The 23,987-nt window shown below is 33.2% G+C and overlaps 2 protein-coding genes across 4 annotated transcripts in view; one reads left to right on the plus strand and one right to left on the minus strand.

Annotated features, from left to right (window-relative positions):
- CCNH (cyclin H) overlaps positions 1-4,696 on the plus strand; it is a 65,532-nt gene extending 60,836 nt beyond the window's left edge. For 2 of the 3 annotated variants that reach the window (XM_045998772.1, XM_045998773.1), the window contains exons 9-10: positions 3,824-3,881; positions 4,263-4,687. In XM_045998772.1, coding sequence (XP_045854728.1) covers positions 3,824-3,881; positions 4,263-4,312 — 108 coding nt within the window. In that variant the 3' untranslated portion in view covers positions 4,313-4,687. Of the gene's footprint in view, positions 1-3,823; positions 3,882-4,262 lie in introns of all 3 variants that reach the window. The other variant, XM_045998780.1, reaches the window with a different exon arrangement.
- RASA1 (RAS p21 protein activator 1) overlaps positions 1-23,987 on the minus strand; it is a 113,072-nt gene that overhangs the window by 37,417 nt on the left and 51,668 nt on the right. The window contains exons 2-9 of the mRNA XM_045998771.1: positions 22,326-22,478; positions 21,198-21,333; positions 20,502-20,572; positions 15,631-15,748; positions 12,490-12,521; positions 6,132-6,184; positions 5,242-5,392; positions 825-903 (exon numbers count right to left, since the gene is read on the minus strand). Coding sequence (XP_045854727.1) covers positions 825-903; positions 5,242-5,392; positions 6,132-6,184; positions 12,490-12,521; positions 15,631-15,748; positions 20,502-20,572; positions 21,198-21,333; positions 22,326-22,478 — 793 coding nt within the window. The remainder of the gene's footprint in view (positions 1-824; positions 904-5,241; positions 5,393-6,131; positions 6,185-12,489; positions 12,522-15,630; positions 15,749-20,501; positions 20,573-21,197; positions 21,334-22,325; positions 22,479-23,987) is intronic.

The following is a 23,987-nucleotide window of genomic DNA, read 5'->3' on the forward strand; positions in this document are numbered from 1 at the left end:
TAGGAGGAGGAAAAACTGAAACATAACCAGTCACTATGGAAGTGTAGCTGGGCACCCAAAACCTTCTTTATGTCCTTGGACTATCAATACCTCCATTTCCCACATAGAAAATTCTTTATCACTCTTTTGAAACACCTGTTCCTAACCTCTGCTACAAATGGTGCCCACCACTCTTCAGAAAGTATAATACAGAGAATAAGCAATCACACTATGCATTAAGCAGCTAAGATTCAAGAGGCCCCCTTGCTCAAGACCCATCCTTCTTCATATATTGGGGATTTTAACTACTCTTGCCTTCCCTAGGGGCGTGTACATGAAGTACTGCCACTACCCCATCTCACCCACCACTGTCATTCTGCTCGCTACTAGTGCCTTAATGGAGAATATACAGACATGTACAAAACTCTCTCAACCATAAACCTATAGCCAAATAAACAATGAAATAAAAAGTTTAAACCCCCCTCAGCCCAGTATCTTCTTCCGGATTTCATTTTAATTTTATCTACCAAGCTCACCTATGTAAGCCCAGCTGTGATTGATCCTTGCTGTCTCCATTTTTGCCTCCAACAAGCTCACTCCCTGACCCAAAGTAACATGGCTTCTGCCCAACCACTACTTCTATTCTCAAAAAGCCACAAAGGCTAGAACCAACATAAATAAAAACTAAGTGTTTCTCTTACAATTTACTTTCTGAAAGAATCTGAGTAATGGCAGTTTTAAATTCTATCCAATTTTAAATGCATGAATGTGTGCATAAAACATACCACCAAAAATGCATTTTAAAATAAAATGCTTATTACTGCAAAAAGAAAAACAACACTGACCTGCATTGGTACAGGTTCCTTAAGATAATACCCTTCAACAATTTGTTCTTTTCGATAGTGATCTATGATGTCCCCAATGCTGTTAAAATAAAAATTACTAACATTGATATAATTTGTCTCATAAAAAATGCAAATCTTGAAAATACATAAAGACCCTGTTAGCAAGGATTATGTATTTGCAAGTGTTTTCCAAAGCATATACCCCAAATACATCAATAGTATATATGATTACAACAGTCTCATTATTTTAGAAAAGCAAGAATTCATTTACAGATCAGAATACCTGAGTCAGAGACTACAATTTTGTATACACACATACTCAAAGAGTCAGTATAAGTAAGAAAAGAATAAAAGTCTTTTTTTTTTTAAGAATATTTCTGAGGAATGGGAAAGAACTGAAAGAAAAATGGCGTTTATATGCACGTTCAGGTAGATTTTAAGAATTTTTATCATCAAAACACACATTCTGCTTTCGTAACAATCAGATGAAGTTAGATCATAAAACATTAACAGCAAGTAAAAGGAGAAACAAACAGACCAGGAGCTAATTTTACATGTAAGATTATAGCTACCACAGGGAAGGCTTATTGATGATTTTGAAAAGCAATGCTATAAAATATTCTTACTACCTGGGAAATTTTACTAGTAAAACAGAAAATAAAATGACATTATATAATGTAATTTAACATGTATTTTAGCACGGCATAATGAATTTTCCAATATAAAAGTGTTTCTGTATAATCAGTAGGCCATTTTATTGTCCTGAATATTTAAATCTTATACTTTTAAACTTCCTTTAATATACTAGAGGAATGGCTATTTTAGGGTCAGAGAGAAAATATTTCTCAAAACAGTTCTTGTTTAATCTTCCACTTGATTTTTTCCACAGTTCTTCTACTGATGGAACTGAAATACATATTTTATCTCTAGAGATACATATGTGTATATATACATACGCACACCCCCCTCCAAAGATACACACATTATATGTGCATATATATGTCTCCAAAGATAAAATGTCTTTGCCATACTACAAAATTAATTTAAAGCAAATATAATATTAAAAATAGCAAAACAGGAGACTTGAAAAGATTAATGAAAAAATAAGTATGAATGGATACGAACTGAATACGAGGCAGCATTTTACACAAGGGGGCAAAATGAGACAAGAAGAAGGTATTCACATCAAAAAAGACAAGGAGGGTTATAAGTGTTTAAAGGAATAAGGTAATGCCACATATAAATCCAAAAATGTTAAAGGAAAAAAGAAAATCAGAAAAGACATTTGAAGACAGATGCCATCACAGAGATGACTACTTGTTTCAAAGCAAAAAGCATCAAATCCATAAAAAACAGTAAATATCAAAGGTTTCTGACTCAGTAACTATAAAATGCAACTGATCTTGTGGAGCATCTCAGCATTATAATATAATTCTTGTCCATGAGCTGAAAGAATACACAGTTCAGACTGCCCAAGAACAAATTTAAAAGTCTGTGACAACCAATCAAATATATTTTTACCAATGAGCTGTACTTTCAAGATGCCTTTTTTTTTTTTTTAATGACTTTAGTTCATATTCCACCCAGATACACCTAAAGAAACAGTCAAGGGAGACACAACAACCCAGAATTTCCTAGATATTCCATGCAAGTTTTAGGTATGAAATCAGACAGATTTACGTCTCAGAAAACTAAAACATGTTCACCACTACACTTTCATTTTAGTAATTTACTTAATAAATAAAACCATGTCTCTCCTTGAACCTCCTAGATAAATGTCAGTAATCTTCAAGGTCTGACCAAAATCATTCCTCCCTCTCCCTTCACATCACTACCTCAACTGCTCTCTTTGCACTGAGTCTCCCATGTCCACGTATACTGTCCTGAACTCATCACAGTCAGCCAACCATCTGTTCTCATAGACCTGTACCTCATAGACCTTTCTCTTAAATGTATATGCATGGGGTCTGTACAATATATTTCAAAAGGTAAATTAGTTAATAAATGTTTGCTGAATTATACTTGCTGTTAAATGCTTCTGCTTTCTGTAGAAGTTTTAATATAGGAATGTTAAAGTTATGTCTCAAAAAAGCAGTTTCTAAATGAACAGACTTGAGTGCTACCTCTCTTTACCAAAAGACTAATGTAGAATTAATGGGAAGAAAAGACAGCAGAGTATGGCTCTGTACATACATTTATTGGATAATCCAACTTAACATTTAAATATCTAAACAGTAAGTGATAATCACAAAGGTGTATCTTTTTAAGTCCATTTATTTTTCTTAGTAATCTCTACACTCAACATGAGGCTTCAACTCACAACCCTGAGATCAAGACTCGCATGCTCTTCTTAACTGAGTCAGCCAAACACCCCACAAAGGTTTATCTTCTAAGATTTACTTTATTACTGACACTAATGCTGTAACAGACTATACTTCCATGCTGAAATATGTATTTCCAAACTGTAAAACTGCCTTTTTCCAGGCATCAGATTTACGTAATTCTAGCTTTCTTTGAAAGGAAAAAAAAAATTAGTATTATATGCTAGGAATAACAATACTCCTGAACTTTATCAAATGAACATATCTATAAAGAAAATTTGTAGGTGGGGGACCACGTGGGTGGCTCAGCAGACTCTTGGTTTCAGCTCAAGTTATGATCTCATGGGTTGTGAGATGAAGCCCCACATCGGTCCTCACACTCGGTGGGGAGTCAGTCTGCTTCAAAGATTCTCTCCCTGCGCTCCTACCCCCACTCACACATGCTCTCTCTCTCAATCACTTCCTCCCTAAAGTAAAAAAAAAATTTTTTTTTTTAAAGAAAAAATTGGGAGGTTAGGGTTATTGATCACAGCCACTAAATTAACATGTATTTAAAAATTTTTAAGTCATCATTTTGTAGGCAGACTAATAATTTAGAAATATATTTCCAATACTTCTTTCTTCTTGCTTCATTCTGGTCTTTATCAATAAAAAAGCCAATCTTTATGTATTTTACAGATTGCTTCCATTATGCAGGAAGAATTTTCATCTTGCAGAATGCATATCATAAGGAAATGTAAGTCAGCAAACAAACTTCACTGAAAATAAATCTATGTAAATTATTTTATATTTTAAAAAGTTTCCAGATAGACATTTATCAATTCAGTTAAGAATGTGTGTTTTCAATTTACAGTTTTATATATTCCAAACCACTAGAAAACTGAAAAATGGGAAAAAGTAATTTGACTTCATAAAGAGCTTAAATTGCAGCTAGCTAGATTTTCAGTGAAGATGTCTAGATTGGACTATTAATGTAGAAACCACTCAAGCAGCTTTTCTGTATACATGTGCAAAAGGATCCAAATGTCGAGACTCACATCTGCCACTTGATGTCTCTTAACTGTTCATGGGCCTTCTGGCAAGAAACTACAACTTGTTTTTTTGTTTGTTTTCTAAGATAAAACAGCTGCTGGATCTCTATACCCTCAAAAGTCAAGCTGGAATTAAGAGAACTACTAAATGGGATGGAGAATACTGCTGTGGATTAAGGGATTAAACTAGGCAAATGTCATCATTTTAGTTTATGAAAGCCTCCAAAAGAGGAAGACAAGGCCACTCTAGAGTTAGCTAATATGGGAAATTCTTTACATTAGGAAAAACAAAAATGTAAGATTTCTTTCTAACATACAGGGGAAAAAAAAAAAAAAGCTGATATTCTATCATATGGTTTCTCTATTGACTCATTTTCCTGCTCCGGTAACTAAAGTTCATTCTGAGCTTCAGGATAAGCAATGAATTTACTATAATTTTTAAAATGAGAAGTAGGAACCAATAATTAGAACCAAGAAATATCAACTTGAGAACAACCCAGTTACATGAGTAACATTTGTAATAAAGTCTCTGTTAAATCTTTAAGAACTTTTTCTTCCTATTAAAATGTCCTGGGGCACCTGGGTGGCTCAGGTGGTTAAGCATGCCAGCTTAAGGGTTCTGGGATAAAGCCCCATGTTGGGCTCCCAGTCTCCCTCTGCCTGATGCTCCCCCTTTTTGTACTCTCTGTGTCAAATAAATAAAATCTTTAAAAAAAATAAAATGTCTCACTAATAAAAGAATGTAATATATTCTTTTTCTTAGAACAAATGTTTTGCTACCCTACAGTTAAGGACTTAGCAAATTTGGTATAAAAACAGCCCATACATAATCAACAAACATATAAATTATCTTGAAGAAAAGCAAACTATAAGTTATTAACTTATATTCATTTTTGACACTGAAGAATCCTTGGAGATGACTACTACTAAATTACATTAAAGGCCTTATTTTAAATTCTAAAAAGTCAGACACTTTTATACAGTTTTGAATCTGATAAACTATGTTATTGAAGTTTCAATTATTTTTGCTAAAGTAAAAGATAACTAAAATTTCTCACATCTTACCTGTTATAATATCGGCCTCCCATCATAAACTGATTGTTTGGTGTTGGACAAATTTTAAATCGCTGAATATTTTCATTGGTCCGAAAGTAAAGTGAATAGTCACCAGGAGTATTATCTGAGGGCCTCACAAGAAAACTGCATACTTGGCCAACTGTAAAAATTAAGCTATTAGTTTTATTTCCTAATTACCAAATAAAAAAATTGTATTAAATAACATAATTATAAAGTACATTTGGAAGTTATAAACATACGTAAATTTTCACCAGGAACTTGTTTTATAATGAAGACAATTTTAATACATTTTTTATTTTCCAGTTTATGAGTCACAACCACCCAAACGTTGCATGTGTGTATTACATAAACATAAGTCTGCAGCAGTGATTTCTGGTTAATAATGTTATACCTGTCATGACTTCAAAAGAATAACCTAACCACAGGTAGAGGACACTGTCTAAATGGGTACATTCTATTTGTAAATCCTCTTAATAAGAAGAGTCTAAAAAAAGTTAAAGTAATTTTTTTTAGGAGTACTCTGCAGTTAATCAATGCTTCTGATTAAACATTAAATAACTGTAATAAAATAACACCAATTCTTATAAAGGTAGATTCAAAAAATGAAATATGTGTTCACCTTATCAAAATCAATATATGTATACTACCTTTCATTTAATAGGTAAGAACCTGAAAAGTCATATAGAATCAAGTTATCATGTATTAAAGATCTTCAGACTAATTTTAAAGAAGGCTTTTAAGTATCTTCAACTGGCAATGACTCTTAACACCAAAATGTTTTGTCTTTCCGCTGTATATGTTTAAATATCAAATGAGTGCTAAAGACAAAATGGATGATAAATGGTCAGTTTTAAAACAAAGAGTGAATATACAAGTACCTGTCATTAGTAAATTATAAGCTTCTTGTTTGGAAATTTTCCCATGGAACCATCTTAAAAAGAGAACAAATTAAATATGTAAATCTGAAGTCCTTTTTGTTGTTACACAATCAAAACTAAACAGCCAGCACAAGTTTAATTTACACTGATACAATGAAATAAAAACAAATACAACTGATCAAATTATCTCATTCCTTTTACATGTTATTATATTTGTAAACATACATAATTTCAACAAAATATAGTAAAATAAGGGACAAATATGAACTATAATTTTCATATTAATGAACAGTACCAGTAATGATTTTAATTCTGATAATGAGAAACTGTTACATGTTTACACCATAGCTAGTGTTCTCTTTTCTTTGCATTAGGAGGGAGAGATGGTACAGGTAGAACCCGTAACAGAATTAATCCAGAAAAAAAAAAAAAATTAGTAAATGAATTTTCCTCACATTACCCTCCAAGTGAACTTTCCCTATAATAGTAGGTAAGTTCTCTCTTGAAAGAAGATAGACATGGCTGATTAATACTTTCCTTAAAGTCAAAAAGTGAGACTGAGTGATGACAGAGAGTAGATGCCAGCATCAAGGACTGAAATAAAAGAATGACTTAGTACTCCTAATTATATTTGAGCTACTGCCATAACAAATTAGATGGCTATATATGTTTTAGTTTCTATATACTTAAAATAAGCATTCAGAAATTATTATAAGTGGCATTATATTCAAGATCCACTGCATATAATAACTAAAGTATTTAAATTTTACCTTAGAATAAAATGACATACCTGATCTTAAAAAATTATTAGTAATTAACTTTCTTAAAATCTCCTCTCATTTATGTGAAGGACTATTATCTATCCTGCTGAATTAACACCTCTTAATGCCAAGCTGGTAACTCCAGATCATCCCTCTATCACTTCGCCACAAATTCGTGGGATCTTAGTTTTGATCATGGGTTAAAAAACAACTTAGAAAGTAAAAATACTACAAGACTAAAACAAAACAAAAAAAAGCAAGACCCAGCTATATGCCACCTACAAGAGACTCACTTCAGATCTAAAGACACATGCAGACTGAAAGTGAAGGCACAAGAAAACATTTACCAGGCAAACGGAAGTGAAAAGAAAGCTAGGGTAGCAGTACTTGTATCAGACAAATAGGCTTTAAAACAAAGACTGTGAAAAGAGAAAAGACGGACATTATAAAATGATGAGAGCAACAATCCAAGAAGAGGATATATAATTACAAATATCTATGCATCCGACATGGGAGCACCTACATACACAGAGCAGCTATTAACAGACAGAAAGGGAGAAACTGACAGTAATACAGTTAACAGTAGGAGACTTAAACATCCCACTTACATCAATGGATGGATCATCCAGACAGAAAATCAACAAGGAAAAAGTGATTTTGAATGACACATTACACTTGATGGGACAGATAGATATATATTCAGAACACTGCATCCCAGAACCATGAATACATATTCTTTTCAAGTGCACCTAGAACATCTCCCAGGATAAATTGCATTAGCCCACAAAAAAACTTAAGACATTCAAAAAGACTGAAATCATATCATGCACCTTTTCTGCCCACAACATATGAAACTAGAAATCAATCCTGAGAAAACACCTGGGAAGAACACAAATACATGGAGACTAAACAACATGCTACTCAACAGTGAATGGGTCAACCAAGATTCAAAGAGGAAATAAAAAAATACATGAGACAAATGAAAATGAAAACAGTCCAAATCTTTGGGATGAAGCAAAAGATGCTCTAAAGGGAAGTTTAGAGCAATACAGACCTACCTCAAGAAATAAGAAAAATCTCAAATAACAACCAAAGCTTAACACCCAAAGGAGCTAGAACGGAAGAATAAACAAAGCCCAAAACCAGTAGAAAGAAATAGTAAGATTACAGCAGAAGTAAATGAAATAGAAACTTGAAAAAAAAGAAAAGAAAAAACAATAGAAAAGATCAATGAAACCAGGAACTGGTTCTTAGACAGATTTGTAAAGAAAAAACAAACACGGGACTCAAATAAATACTCTCGGAAATGAAGGATGAGAAGTTAACAACCAACATTACAGAAATATAAAAGATTTTAAGAGAATACTATGAAAAATTGTATGGCAACAAATTGGACAACCCCAAGGAAATGGATGAACTCCTAGAAATACGCAACCTTCCAGAACTGAATCAGGAAGACACAGAAAATCTGAATAGACTGATTATTAGAAATGACATTGAAGGGTGCCTGGGTGGCCAGTTGGTTAAGCGACTGCCTTCAGCTCAGGTCATGATCCTGAAGTCCTGGGATCGAGTCCCACATTGGGCTCCCAGCTCCATGGGGAGTCTGCTTCTCCCTCTGACCTCCCCTTTCATGCTCTCTCTCTCTCTCTCAAATAAAAAAAATTGAAAAAAAAAAAAAAAAAGAAAGAAATGACACAATCAGTAAGCAACAAACTCCCAACAAACAAAAGTTCAGGACCAGATGGCTTCACAGGTGAATTCTGTCTACTAAACATTTTTTTCAAGATTTTATTTATTTATTTGAGAGAGAGAGAGAGACAGAACGGGTGCACACTGGGTAGGGATGGCCGGGGTGGGGACACTCCCCTCAGCAGGGAGTATGATGTAGAGCCTAATGCCAAGACCTTGGGATCATGACCTGAGCTGAAGGCAGACACTTAAATGACTGAGCCACCCAAGTGCCCCTGTCTACCAAACATTTAAAGAAAATGTTAATACCTATTCTTTTCAAACTATTCCAAAAAACTGAAGAGGAAGGAAAACTTCCAAATTCACTCTGTAAGACCAGGATTACCTTGGTAAGAAAACCAGACAAAAACACTACAAAAAAACCCCCAAAACTACAGGCCAATATCCCTCATAAAGACAAATGTAAAAATCCTCAACAAAACACTAGCAAACCGAATTCAACAATACATCAAAAAATCATTCACCCTAAGTTGGATTTATTCCAGGGATGCCAGTATGGTTCAATATTTGCAAATCAATCAACATGATACATTAGAGTAATAAAAGAAACAATAAAAACCAAAGGTCATCTTAATAAATGCAGAAAAAGCATTTCATAAACTACAACATCCATTCATGATAAAAACGCTCAACAAAGTAGGTGTAGGAGGGGACGCACCTCAACATAATAAAGGCCATACATGGAAAACCCTCGGCTAATATCATACTCAATAGTGACAAACTAAAAGCTTTTTTCCCTTAAGATCAGTAACAACGCAAGGATGTCTACTCTTACCACTTTTATTCAACAGAGTACCGGATGTCCTAACTGTAGCAATCAGACAAGAAAAATAAATAAAAGGCATCCAAATTGGTAAAGAAGAAATAAAACTACTATATTTGCAGATGGCATGCTACTATATGAAAAATCCTGAAGACTCCACCAAAAAAACTACAAAACTGACAATCACAGAATACAAAATCAATATAGAGAAATCAACTGCATGTCTATACACCAATAAAAAGTAGAATAAAGAGAAATTAAGAAAACAATCCCACTTACAACTGTACCAAAATTAATAAAATACGTATGAATAAACTTTACCAAAGAGGTAAAAGACCTGTATTCCAAAATGCATTAAAAAACAATGAAAGAAACTGAAGGTGAGACAAACAAACTGAAAGATAGTCCATGTTCACGGATTGGAAGAGCAAATGTTAAAATGTCCATACTACCCAAAGTAGTCTACAAATTCAATGCAACCCATATCAAAATACCACTAGCATTTTTCACAGAGCTAGAACAATCCTAGAGTTTTTATGGAACCACATAACACCTGAATAGCCAAAGTGTTTCTTCAAACACATGGTGTATACCAGTGACAAAAAGGAGAGTATCTGCTCTTATGAAGTCCCTACTCCAATAAGAAAAAGGGACACACATACGTATAACCACAAAATCAATGTCAAAAATATAATAAAGTGCACTGATAGATATACACAGAGGGCTTTTTTTTTTTTTTTTTTTTTTTTTTTAATAAAAGAGAAGGGTACCAGTTCTGTGGAACACGTGAGGGAAAAGATAAAGGAATACTTCTTGGGAAGTGATAAATGAGTTAGGTCTTTAAGAACAGAAATTAACCAAACATAATGCAGGATGAATTCTGGCCTAGAAAGTAGTTTGGGCAAAGGCAAAAAACAGTATTAAGCATTTGAAGTATTACTGGCATTTGACCTATATTATTTTTCTTTCCTTTTAAAAATAAATCTGTGGTATTATTTTAAGTAGGGAAAAATACAGATTTGCAGCGTATCTTATAAATCTGGAGGCTTTCCCAACACCGGACCCCCATTTTTGCACACATCAATTACAGTAGTCCCCTCACTGCAGACAAACACTTTCTCGTTTTTGGCGTCCTACTCCCTAATACAAAGAGAGAATATTAGCTGCCATTTATTCCAACACTTTGCATTGTTGTTTGTACTATAGGAAAACAGTTCCATGTACCTTAATCTCCCTCAAAGAGGTAAAATTAGGAAGATCGAGATTATTGTAATTTGAGAGAAACAGCTTTACACCTGACCCACTTCATTTGCTTACATTATCGGTATACCTCCTCCACACATTCATCAGAATTCGTAATCTAAATATAGGTAGCAGGAAGACCTCACACTACTAAAATCAACAAGGTACAGTCTCACTCATGGAGACTATTTTACAGTTAAACAGCTACACAGAACAATAAAGAAAATGGACTCAGAAAACATCTCATATGTTCCACCTAAGGAAGGGTAGGGAACTAAAGGAGGTTTACTGCAAGCAGAGTATCCAGCTTAATGTTTTTGTGTTCTAATGGTTAGAAAACAGAATAAGCAACCACTTGAGAGGAAAGCCTTAAATTCCATTCGTAAATTCTGACAGGAAGGGAAGAAAAAAAATGTTCCTGTGAAAAGAGATCAGAAGATGAACAGTTTCTACTAAAATCATATGACTGAAATAGACTTGGGATTGAGAGTTAACATCTTCAGAAGAAAATTCATATACAAATAAATGAGAGGGGTGCCAAGGTGGCCCAGATGCTTAAGTGTCTGCCTTTGGCTCAGGTTATGATCTCAGGATTCTGGGATCAAGCCCCGCATCAGGCTCCCTGCTCAGCAGAGAATCTGCTTCTCCCTTTTTCTCTCTGCCTCTCCCCACTGGTCTTGCTCTCTCTCTCTCTCAAATGAATAAAATTTTTTTTTCAAATGAATAAATTTTAAAAAAATAAACAGGGCGCCTGGGTGGCTCAGTGGGTTAAGCCGCTGCCTTCGGCTCAGGTCATGATCTCGGGGTCCTGGGATCGAGTCCCACATCTGGCTCTCTGCTCAGCGGGGAGCCTGCTTCCCTCTCTCTCTCTCTCTCTGCCTGCCTATCTACTTGTGATCTCTCTCTGTCAAATAAATAAATAAAATCTTTAAAATAAATAAATAAATAAATAAGCAAGCAAATGAGGGATGAACAGGACACTAGAAAAGATCTGTAAGAACAAAAACAAAATTAGAGTAAATTTCCCATAGGAAATTATTGTTAACGGCTAGTAACTTATGAAATATGAGAAGATTTTGTGGCAAATAATACATATAGTAATACCTGGTCTTTGAATTAGCCCTTAGAAGATACTTAAAATCAACCAGAAAAGATTATGGAAAGAAAGGCCTTACAGAATCTTATAAATATGGTAAAGAACCCTGATGTTGGGGGCGCCTGGGTGGTTCTGTTGGTTAAGTGTCTTTCTTCGACTTATGTCATGATCCCAGTGTTCTGGGATGGAGCCCTGTATCAGGCTTCCGGCTCAGCAGGGAGTCTGCTTCTCCCTCTCCCTGCAGCTCCTCCTGCTTATGCTCTATTTCTGTCAAATGAATATATAAAATCTTAAAAAAAAAAAAAAAAAAAAAAAGAACCCTGATGTTGGAGAACAACTCTCTTTCTCATACACAGACACAAAACAAACAAAAAAACTGAAAAACTGAAATATAAAATACGTAAAGTATGTGGTTACAAAAACAAAAAATGCATTATCAGTAAGAAAGTAAAAAAAATATGAAGAATCGTGACATTCATACTGTTATTAATGTTTATAGAAAAGCCTTTAGCGACAGAAGAGTTACATGCAGGTATAAAAGACACCATCATTATTAAAAAATAAGACTTTCAGTAGATCCTAAAGAAAATATTAACATATCAGTTCCTGAGCCAAATAAAAACAATTTTTAAGACAGCTCCAAAAGTAGCAGTTTTAAAATAAATTTTGGTTTGTAGGTTTACAAACCAATTTGTAGGTTTATAACATATTTTCTTTTTTCTTTAGTAATTAACACAAACTCACATTTTGCCTTCATGTGGATCTTCTTCCCGGCCCTAAAGGATAAGACATTAAGATAGTATTTTATATAATTTTAACTATTAATCTATTTTTATTAAAATTAATAAAAATCATATCTTCAAACACATCTCTACCCTGTCCCTCATATTTACTTTTGCAAGAAAAGACCTATCAGTTCAAGAAAAGTCTTTCCAAAATTCTCTCCCTTATTGTTACTACTCTTCTCCTCTTGCTGTGGTTACTGGAATTCAGGCCTTTTTTCCTCCCTTTTCTCAAACTACTACCACAGCCCAGAGTTTAATTACCTCTGTGCCCTGTCCAACCCCATTATCTCACCACTCCAATCTGGACTCATCAGTTTCAACTGCAACTTTCCCCTGCACTAAGAAACACCAAACCAAACAAAAAGAAACAAAATTTTAAAACCAGACCTTTAATACCTCTCTCTATTCCCTACAAATTCCTCCTTTGATAAAACCAAAATCCTTTATCATATCACTCAAGTCTACATTTCCTATCTCCTAGTACCAATTCTCTTTAGGTATCTATACAATGGACCCACATAACTACCCATTTGCTTATCTGTATTCTTAACACCACTGGCTTGTTCTTTTTAACTTAGAAAGTCCTTTCCACTCACTGCTTCCTACCTGTTTGTTAACCTAAACTATCCAGATAGTATCTTCTTCAAATACTAGTTCTCAGTAAAATTAAGAAAGTAAAATTAAGAAACATAAACTTCTACTTTGAATAGAAAGACATTATTCTTTTATCATCTTTTGAACTTTACCTTACTCTATTTGGCATGCCTATTATTTAAGATACACTAGTGTATCCTTAATAATGGCTGTAAACACCTTAAGATCTTAACTCTTCTTTGTTAATACCAACCACCACCATAACCACTAGCACAAAACTGGGCATATAATTTTCACTGGATACTTACTGACTCACCAAAACTGGGTACCTGACACCAGGTTTTCACTGAGTAATAAAGAAAAATGGTCTATCTATACAGGCATTCACCTCTCTCAATTTGTTCCTTACCCTTCAAATACCTAAGTGAACTAAAACACCCACTGAATGTCTATTATAAAACAAAGCAGTATGCTTAAAACACACACACACACACACACACACACACACACACACTGTATAATCATTACCCAAAAGGAGCTAATGTCTACAGAATAGGTTGACACCATAAATTAATTTTATACAGTGTAATAAAATAAAGATTAACAAGGCGCTATAGAAACACAAGAGGAAACAATTTAGCCTAAGAAAGGCATAAATCCTCTGTGAAAACTAGGAAGCCTATGAGATAAAAAGATGAATCAAATTTTACGTGGTAGTAGTCTAGCAGGGCAGGAGTGTCAGGAAAAGTGCAGGCATAAAGAAATTCATTCAACAAATACTTGCTGAATGCATACTAATGCCAGACATACTATTCTATACTATGGGGATACTCCACTGAATCAGAGACTAAAATCCTCACAAAGCTTAGATTCTAGATTTAAAGCATAAAAGTAGACATGTACTTGAAGAACAGTAATTAGAATTTCAGAGTGGGAAAATCCTTAAATCCAACCACCAACCTAATGTCTGAAATCTAGACAATCTGCAAATGGCTTTTCAAGCTACAAGGAATCACTAGGCTCCAATGAAGACCATTATGAAAACTTATTTTAAGTATTAGAGTAAAAATTGTTCATTAATTCTAACTTGGAATTATCTACTATTAATTCAAAGTATGACTATATTCCTTTTTAGCAGCCACATCACACTGTTCATTCATACTTACTCATTAATTTGTTCTCTTATTTTTTTTCCTTTTATTTATGTTATGTATCCTTATGTTAAATTGGGCTTTTTTTCCCCCTGTACTCATCGGATAACTTTCACTTAATTCTTCTTAAGGTTTATCTTATTAAATTTGATCCAGAATCCCAAGAGCTGGAGAAAGTTAAACTATACTCTAAATTCTTTAAATAATCAGAAAAATATGGATAGGGTATTACAGCAGGAGAAAAAAAATCCAACATAAAAAAGTTTTAACTAAGAAATTCTGTAGTAATCAACACAGTAAGATTCTTCTGTTTGAACACTTCTGGCCTACATTGAAAAAAAATATCTCTCCCTACTGTAAATTACCAAATACTAACCTAGGAATTAGGAGTTCCAATCCCAGGTCTTCCACTAAGTAACTATTTGTATGCAATGTATCATACCATTTCCTCAACTGCCCTCTACTTTTCCTCAGTTATGTTTTACTTCTACATATCAAGATCTATTAATCAAGAGAATTAATAACAAAGAAAAATGTTCTCCACTGCAATCTTCCCAGAAAATAATCAAAGCACAGAATATTATCAAGTTCATGACATAATTTAAAAACAGTAGCTCTGAGGGTTGTGAAAGATAAAGGAAACAATTCCATCACGCTAAACAAATCCATATCCAAAAAGGATGAACTCCAAAACTGTGATATATTTGATAAGATTCAGGGCTACTTAAAAAAAAAAAAAAGATTCAGTGATACTGGTATGTCTGAAATGCAAATGCTACATGAAAGCAGACCTGCTATCAAAAAAACACAATTATCGACACTGTGACAGGGCTACTGATGTTGTATTATGTGGCGACAATAAAAATGGGAATACTGGAAATGTAGAAACGTGGTAAAAATTAAGTTTTGCTAAGGTTACTAGAAAATTATACATATATTTGGGAGATAAAGATTCTGAAAGCAAACATGTGCAACCTTATTTGATTCAGATTCCGTAATCATTTTTTCATATCCTCATTTATGAGGAAAACCACTAAGAAGACAAAAGGAGATACAAATAGGCATAAATGGTAACCTTTTTTTTTAATTCTTAGAAATTCATAAAAACTTTTGGAAAAAAAAAACTTTCAGAAAATTAACAGTTAAAGATTCAAAAATGCTGGCTTAGTTATCCTCTTTACAAATAAATAACCTTGACCACAATAAATACATTTTAATGAAAAATTATTTGTTCTAGGGAATTGACATTTTTAATTTTAAAAAGTTTCATTACTAATTTCTCCTGATTACAGATAAGTTCCAAAAATGTACGGAATATTTAAAATTGAGAGTGATAGGAGAAGAACAAAACTTACCACCTCTTCCACTAGGTCCTCAACAATAAGACCCTGTTCATCTGTTCGTAGATTTGTAACCCACATCCATCCATCTTCTAATTCATTATGAACAATAAACATATCTCCTTTTAGGAAACTGAAAATAGCAATTATGAAGTTATTAAAATTGAATTAAAATTTTATGGAAATTTGAGTAATCATGTACCATACTACAGAGATAATATGATATTGGAAATGCAAGAAATTAAAGTCAAATACCCTGGATTTTTGTCCTGTTTTTTGGCATCACCTAAATATAAAGCTCTGAAGACACTTAACAATCTGAATCTTATTCCCTCGTGTTGTAAAATGGATTTAATAATGGTATCTGCACTATCTACATTATTGGATTACTCTTAAATTCAAATTAAAATTTGTGTAAACAGTAATTATATATGTATTATAGGTTTTAGGCTATAACTCTAAGAAAACTGAATTTAAAAATTTAAGCTTCCATGTAATTACTCTTTCAGATGTAAGTTATAAAATCATAATATAATTCGCTCATTACCTATACACAAGATACAGCTACTTTAGAAAAACTTTTAAGTAAGCACAATTAGACTTTTCAGCAGATGTTTATGAAAATCAACATTTTTCTCATAAAAATCATTAATGTTTATTTAATTCACTTAACACATCCATGATACAACATAGCAAGCACTCTTTCTCTGAAAGTGGTATCAAAGGATAGGAGAATGCATGCATGCTCTTTTTTGTTAACAATTTCTGAGTAGAGAGATGCATACACAAACTAGTTTCTTTTCCTTGGAACCTATACGTTTTCAACCTCCACAAAATTGCAGGAGGAGTAAGTTTTATACTGATGCCATTTTTCAACATCAGTAATTCGCTGAACGCTTCATTTTAAGCCTGAATGAATGCCTCCCAGCGTTCAAAGTTTCAAGATTGACTGGCTGCTGCTATTAACCCTCTATCTATATTCACATCGCATATTTTTTAAACAAGTTTCCTCTAAATTTCACAAACCAAAGTTCCATTAAGTAATCTCTTTTCATACTTCTGAAAACTGTTTTCCACCAGAATATCTCAAGCTTCACTGTTTCCTGGACAGGTTCAAGACTAAAAACTTATACACAACACTTCAGATGATTTCTATTTGGATGAGTACGTAATACTGCATTCTATCTTGGTTCTACAACCCTTGTTAACAGTGACCAATATTTCATTAGCTGACTGGCAGGAGACATTACTACTTAACCAAATAAACTACTTCTTTCTAGAATCACTCTCCTAAATAACTACATTAAAAAAAAATTATGAAAAAAAAATAAAAATAAAAAAGATAATTTTGAGTAAAAGAATAGTATATATGGACAAAAATACAGAAATGAGAAGTGATAAGCTTCATTTCTTGATCAAAAAAAAAAAGTCAGAAGAGAATTTTTTTATTTTTTATTTTTTTAAAGATTTTATTTATTTATTTGACAGAGAGAGAGATCACAAGTAGGCAGAGAGGCAGGCAGAGAGAGAGGAGGAAGCAGGCTCCCCGTGGAGCAGAGAGCCCGATGCGGGGCTCGATCCCAGGACCCTGAGATCATGACCTGAGCCGAAGGCAGCGGCTTAATCCACTGAGCCACCCAGGCGCCCCAGAAGAGAATTTTTTTAAATTTGACTTATGTTGTTGCTAGAACACTAAATATGTGATGCAAACAAAAAAATTTAAAATAAAAAGGTTATAACAATATGTTATAACAATATAATCATTTGTTATAACAAAATATTTAAAAAGGTTATAACAATATAATCATAACATTCTTTATTTTGCATTTTTCCCAAATAAAAGTTAAAATGCCTTATTAAGTCTCATTAATCTTCAGATGTTTTTACCTAAAACAAAACAAAACAAAAACTTCACAGATATGTACAAATTTTTAAGGACTCATACATTCACATATATTTATATGATCAAATTAAAACTTATATATTCCTATACATGTTTAAATTTTCATCTTCCTAAACCAGTAGTAGGCAGTTCTGAAGGTCTCTCAGGACTCCTTTATATACTTAAAAATTGATACCCTAAAAAACCTTTATTTATATTTTTATCTATTAATATTTACCATATTGGAATTTAAAATATAAATGTTTTTAAAAAAAATATACCCCATCACACAGTAACATAAAGAATATAAAAAATTATTATTTTGGGGGGCACCTGAGTGGCTCAGTGGGTTAAAGCCTCTGCCTTCAGCTCAGGTCATGATCCCAGGGTCCTGGGATCGAGCCCCACATTGGGCTCTCTGCTCAGCAGGGAGCCTGCTTCCTCCTCCTCTCTCTCTCTGCCTGCCTCTCTGTCTCCTTGTGATCTCTGTCAAATAAATAAATAAAATCTTTAAAAAAAAATTATTATTTTTTACAAGTTTTGTGAGAATATTGTTTTACATTTTTGCAACTCTCAACATCTGGCTTAATTGTAAACAGCCAGATTCTTTTCTTTCTACATTCAATCTGTTTTTTCAATTTTTTTTTTGTTTGAAGTATATGAAGAAAAATCTGGTTTCACAAAAATTTGTAGCTGTGAAAGGAGTGAGTATTTTAATAGCCTCTCAGATAATTATAGCTATGCTATGAAAAACTCAACAATTGGTACTTGAAGGTTAGTTGTATTAAGGAATCGAAAACTGCATCAATGAGCTTTCTGTACCCCATTTCAGTATGATCTATTTGTCCAGCTTGCACTTTGAATGGACCTTTACCCAGACATAATTCTTTAACAGCATGCTTCGATCATTTAGAAGATACTGGTTCACTGAGCTATGCAGATCACCCAGATATAAGTACATTTTACACAATCAAAATGTCACATTCTTTAATATCACCACCAATCTCATCAGAAAAATCAGGGACTGTGTGGGAAGCTGTGAAACTCCTGACAGCAGTTTCCAAAATTTTCATTTTTGCTTGCAAGCTCAAATTTTGTCACTGGCAACAAATACTGCCACTCATTTCCCCTGAAGTAACAGACTCACTCCTTAAAAGAAAAAAAGAAGGTCAAATACTCTGGCCTGAGTAACCATTGTTGGATAGTTTGCCTGTGAGTCTTAAGCACAAATGGTATGCACAAAAGCAGAAGCTAGCTCGGCTCTCAACTCACTGCTCTCCTCAAGATTTTGTGCGTATTTCCCATTTCATCACACAGAATATTAAAAAGAGGCACCAGTTTTCTTCATCTCCCAGAAGATTAAAAAGGTATTCACCATACAGAATACTAAAATGATTGAGATTTAGAAAAGTACCTTTTATGATCTCATCAAGAAATTTGAGGGGAAACTTTTGTACTGTTTACTTCCAAGTGTGTGGCATGAAGAACAGTACACTTTGCTACCACTGCCTTGATTTGTGCTAAGACACTAATACTTTCACTGCTTGTTGCTTTTGTACCATCAGTGTAAATGTCACAGTGAAAAGGGCAAACTTTATCTTAGTCTTATCAAGAAAACAGCTCTGCTCTCTTGAATTCTCTAAATGGATCTCAAGGATCCCCAAGGTTACACGGATCACACTTTGAGCACTGCTGTCCTAGAGGATATACTAGGAATTTACAAGTTATTCAAAATTCCTCAACTGGTAGTTTACCACTGTTGTTCTTTATTGTATACAATTCATTCCTTCCCTTTCTTTCACTGGCTTTTCCTGCTTAGATCACAAATAAAGGTATGCCAATAAAAACTAAATGAGAAGCTGTTATTTTGTGGACAATCATATAAAAACAGAATCCTTATTCTGAGATTCCAGATATTTGAATCTTTATTTTTTAAAATACCACATTTCCAGAAACTGCAGTACCTCCTAAAGTTACTGTTTTAAATGCTGCTGTTGACTTCAGTGAGAAGCTGTATACCAGAATCAGTAAACATTTACCAGTAATAAACAAATTTTCTATTGCAAAGTAGCTTATAGGAAGACACTGATAATTTACTGATTATCAAACATCAGGTTATACAAAAATAATAAAAATAAGCTGGGGCCCCTGGGTGGCTCAGTGGGTCAAAGCCTCTGCCTTCGGCTCAGGTCATGATCCCAGGGTCCTGCGATGGAACCCCCCCATCGCACTCTCTGCTCAGCAGGGAGCCTGCTTTCCCCTCTCTCTCTGCCTGCCTCTCTGCCTACTTGTGATCTCTGTCTCTCAAATAAATAAATAAAATCTTTAAAATAATAATAATAAGTTATATATAAATCAAATTATATAAAAATAATTTTTAAATAATCATGTTCTGTAGTTCTATGCCACACTTAAACCATTCACTCATCACGTAAAATAGAAGTTTAGTCATCATTTATGTACAAATTACAGTTGAGACATAGATGCCATGGAGTAATATAGAGTACAGAATATAACAATTATCCTTACATTGTCAAAGACAGCCTAATAAAATCTGAATTTTTTTCACCTGTCATCTTCACTGTGGCCAGCCACTCTGATCCAAATCCATATTCTTAAAACTTTTTTTTTTTTAAAGATTTTATTTATTTATTTGACAGAGAGAGAGATCACAAGTAGGCAGAGAGGCAGGCAGAGAGAGAGGAGGAAGCAGGCTCCCTGCGGAGCAGAGAGCCCGATGTGGGGCTCGATCCCAGGACCCTGAGATCATGACCTGAGCCGAAGGCAGCGGCTTAATCCACTGAGCCACCCAGGTGCCCGCTGAACAAACAAGCCAAACACAGAAGTACAGGAATGATGAACTCAATACTACAGGTACCTGCTAGCCTGCTACATGCTATTTCCTCAACGTCCAAGACCTTCCCAGCGCAAGAGTAGTTAAGTTTTCAAAGTCTGTCAAATGCCTATTTCAAATGCCTATAAATGAGAATACAGTCTAAAATACCTTATTTCATCAGTGTCTGGAACCTTTGTGTATGGTAGAATGGCTCGAACACGCCTTCTATCTTCTACTGGCTAGTAATAAGAAAAAAAAGATTTACAGAAGATAAATAACCTTTTTATGTCAAAGTCAAATTAGGTATATTCACATAAAGTTTAAAACAACAAAAATCCACATTATGAACACAGGATCACTCAAATTGTTTTTAGTAAGGTTCTAAATACTCAAAGCCTAGAAATACTCTTATTTCTGATTTTTTTTTAAATTCTTTTAGCTGTATAACCAATGATTTTATCAAGTAATATGAGTAGCCATTTAATTTTAAATGAACTACATGGAACATATAAATTAACTTTTCTCTGATGATTTAAAAGGCGTTTCAGAATCTTGCAGCAACTGCAGGATTAGTACTATGTTATCAGTCATTACTGCTCATTCACTTAAAAATATTTGTTAAGCTATCATCATACAGTATTAATTTAAAAAAAAATCTAGCAACTTAAATACAAACTTACTGAAAATTTTTCTTTTTTTGAAAAGGATATCAGTTTTGCTGACAGTACAACCAGAATTAAAATTTAAAACAACACATATTTCTTAAATTTTAATAAATACCATAAGAAACTGAACAAGAGCTAACCTCATTAGTAAAGTGAAATTATAAATTTTTGAAAAATACTGTATTTAAATTTTACTTGCCTCTGGTGGTGCAACTGGATAAAGCAATTTTTCTCCTTTAAGCAAACAGGAAACATGACTGTAATAACCTATTAAGTCTGACAGTGAAGAAAAACGTCTTCCACCAATGTAGTAATCTCCACACATAGCAATAATCCTATTTGTACAGGAAAAAAATACAGTATAACAAAAACCTTCAGAGCCAATTTTAGAGACCAATTTCTAAAGAAATTATACATCCCTAATTGTCAATTCTTCCTTAAACTATATCCTTATATTAAAATACCACTTACTAATATCTGCCAATGCAAATTTACCTAAGGTTACTTCTAAAATTACATACGCATACATGTGATAGATATGAAATACATATCTGACTTACAAACCCCATTACATAATTCACTGCAATATTGATAAATCCATCTTCAGATACCTCTGCTCACTGTTCATATTTAAGACTAAACATCAATTTTAATAAGTTTCTCTGGCTAAAAGTAGCTTACAGATCTAAAAATATTTAGAGTATTATAATAATTCCACATTCTATGTGCAGTATAAAGTACTCTTACAACTTATCTTAAAATCTGAAAGTCAAGGGCGTATATACATTTATCAGTTACCATGATAGGCAATATATGATTTTTTTTTCAATGTCTCCCATAAAAATGAAATAGAAGACAATAATATAGATATGTATATTCATGCAGACTTTGGCATCTGTACTTGAAAAATCTACATACCTTTGACATGAATGTTTGCAAAGAAATTTCAGAACAGTGAAGCAAAATGAATTAGAGGGCACACATCTTGACTCTTTGTTTCCTATATTTTGTTACTCTGTAGTCTAAAAATACACATTTCCTTTATTTCTGCTTTACCACTCAAAGTTTCTTCATAATTATTTATACTTTAAAAGAGGTAATTAGAGATTAGCACTGTAGTGCCCAATAATATTTTTAAACAAAAAAACAATCATTCAATAATATCTACTCTATAATCTTCTGATTAAATCACATAATTGAAAACAAATCACTTTCCCCATCATTTAAATATCAATGAAACATTCATCCTTATTAAAGCAGGTATATTTAAGAACACTACAGCAAAGTCACTATATTATTTAGCCTCATATTAGAAATAAAGACTTACCTAAAATGGTTGACAACATTTGTCTGGCTAAGAAATGAAAGTACAAAGGACCCTGGCCTCCGATCACTCTCTCTTATAAGGTAACTGCCAGACTTCCCTGCCTGCCTTAGGCGTTCTTCGGCTATAGTTCTATCAAGTTTTCCATGATACCACCTGAGGGAAAAAAGAGTTGTGATTAAAATACAAACAGCAACTATAAAATTAATAGTGGTAGTTGAAAAACTTACTACTAGAGGTTTCAAATACCTAAGTATAACTTAAACATTTACCTTTTACTCTTGGTAGATTATTCCAATTTTAACTCAATTGTTTTTAACTTCTCAGTCTCTCAAAAAAAAAAAAAATCATTTACTCAGTTTTTAATTTTTTCTATAAACTCAGGGCTAATCATCTCACATATGAACCTCTTCCATTTCTGTCCATCTTCTACCTCCAGGACTGTCTATCTGGTCAAGATATAAGCAGTTATTACAATCAAATCTTTATTTAGAAAAGTAAGAATATGATGGACATATGGAAACAATTACTACCTCTCTCTATGCTAAAGATCCTAAGTATATCACTTGACATAACAAGCAAGGTACATGATACCTGTAAAAAAATAAAACTATTATTCCATTTCAGTATCTGTGCCCTAGAACAGGAAAATAGAATGACACTTTCAAAAGCCTAGTGTTCTAATTTCCTATTTCAACATGAAGCTGATTATTCCCTTTGGTTTTTAAGATTATTTACTCCATAACCACATATCTGATCTTAATTCTTCAAATCTATTTAACAAACATGTGGGAAATAAGTAATATCTTTGTCCCTTTAACTTTCTTACTCTCACTTTAAATATGTTCTACCAACCATATTATCAGATAATCTTCTTAAATGACTGGTTATAATTCTAGCATCACCCATGCTACCAATTTATGCCTATAAAAGACTCATGGATTAATATAAACAGAAGCATAATTAGAAACATACTGGAACCTTCACATGGCCATGGTAATAGTTCTACAAAGTAATTGTTATGAAATATTTTTATACCTTCAATATGTTAGTCATCCCAACTCATCCTTGATACTTGTAATCTTTCTTGAAACACTCACAGAAAACAATAAACCATTCATATTGCACTGATATATTAATATCAAGCCATAAGTCAATAGTCAAAACTATTATAGTCTTGTGACTATTTTTATAAATCTCCTATTTTTTTAAGCTTGCTGTAAGGAAAGCTAACTATTCTTGACTCATTAGTTTATTTTTTTAAAAAAAGATAAGTTATCAAAAGAATTTTCACTTATTTGAAGTTTATGCATAAGACTGAAATGAAATAATGAAAAATTTAATCACAAAGCTTCAGCTTAATAGGAAAAACATAATTATAAACTGTTAGTATTAGAGGAAGAAGGCAAAGAACAATCAACACTGCATTCTTCTAAAATTCTAATTTCAGTTCAAACATTATATTTAAGGCTACTAACAAGTAAATTTAACTTTCAAGAACTGTTTTCTCTTTTCTTAAATGTGAAAGTAAAAGTTTAGACTTATGATGATTCAAAGTTCTTTGATGAGGTAAAATTGAAGCATATATGATCAGGACAAAGTTTACTCAGAGGGGCGCCAAGGTGGCTCAGTAGGTTAAGTGTCTCCCTTCAGCTCAGGTCATGA

The sequence above is a fragment of the Meles meles genome, chromosome 3 (assembly GCF_922984935.1).
Source record: "Meles meles chromosome 3, mMelMel3.1 paternal haplotype, whole genome shotgun sequence".
Lineage (NCBI taxonomy): Eukaryota > Metazoa > Chordata > Mammalia > Carnivora > Mustelidae > Meles > Meles meles.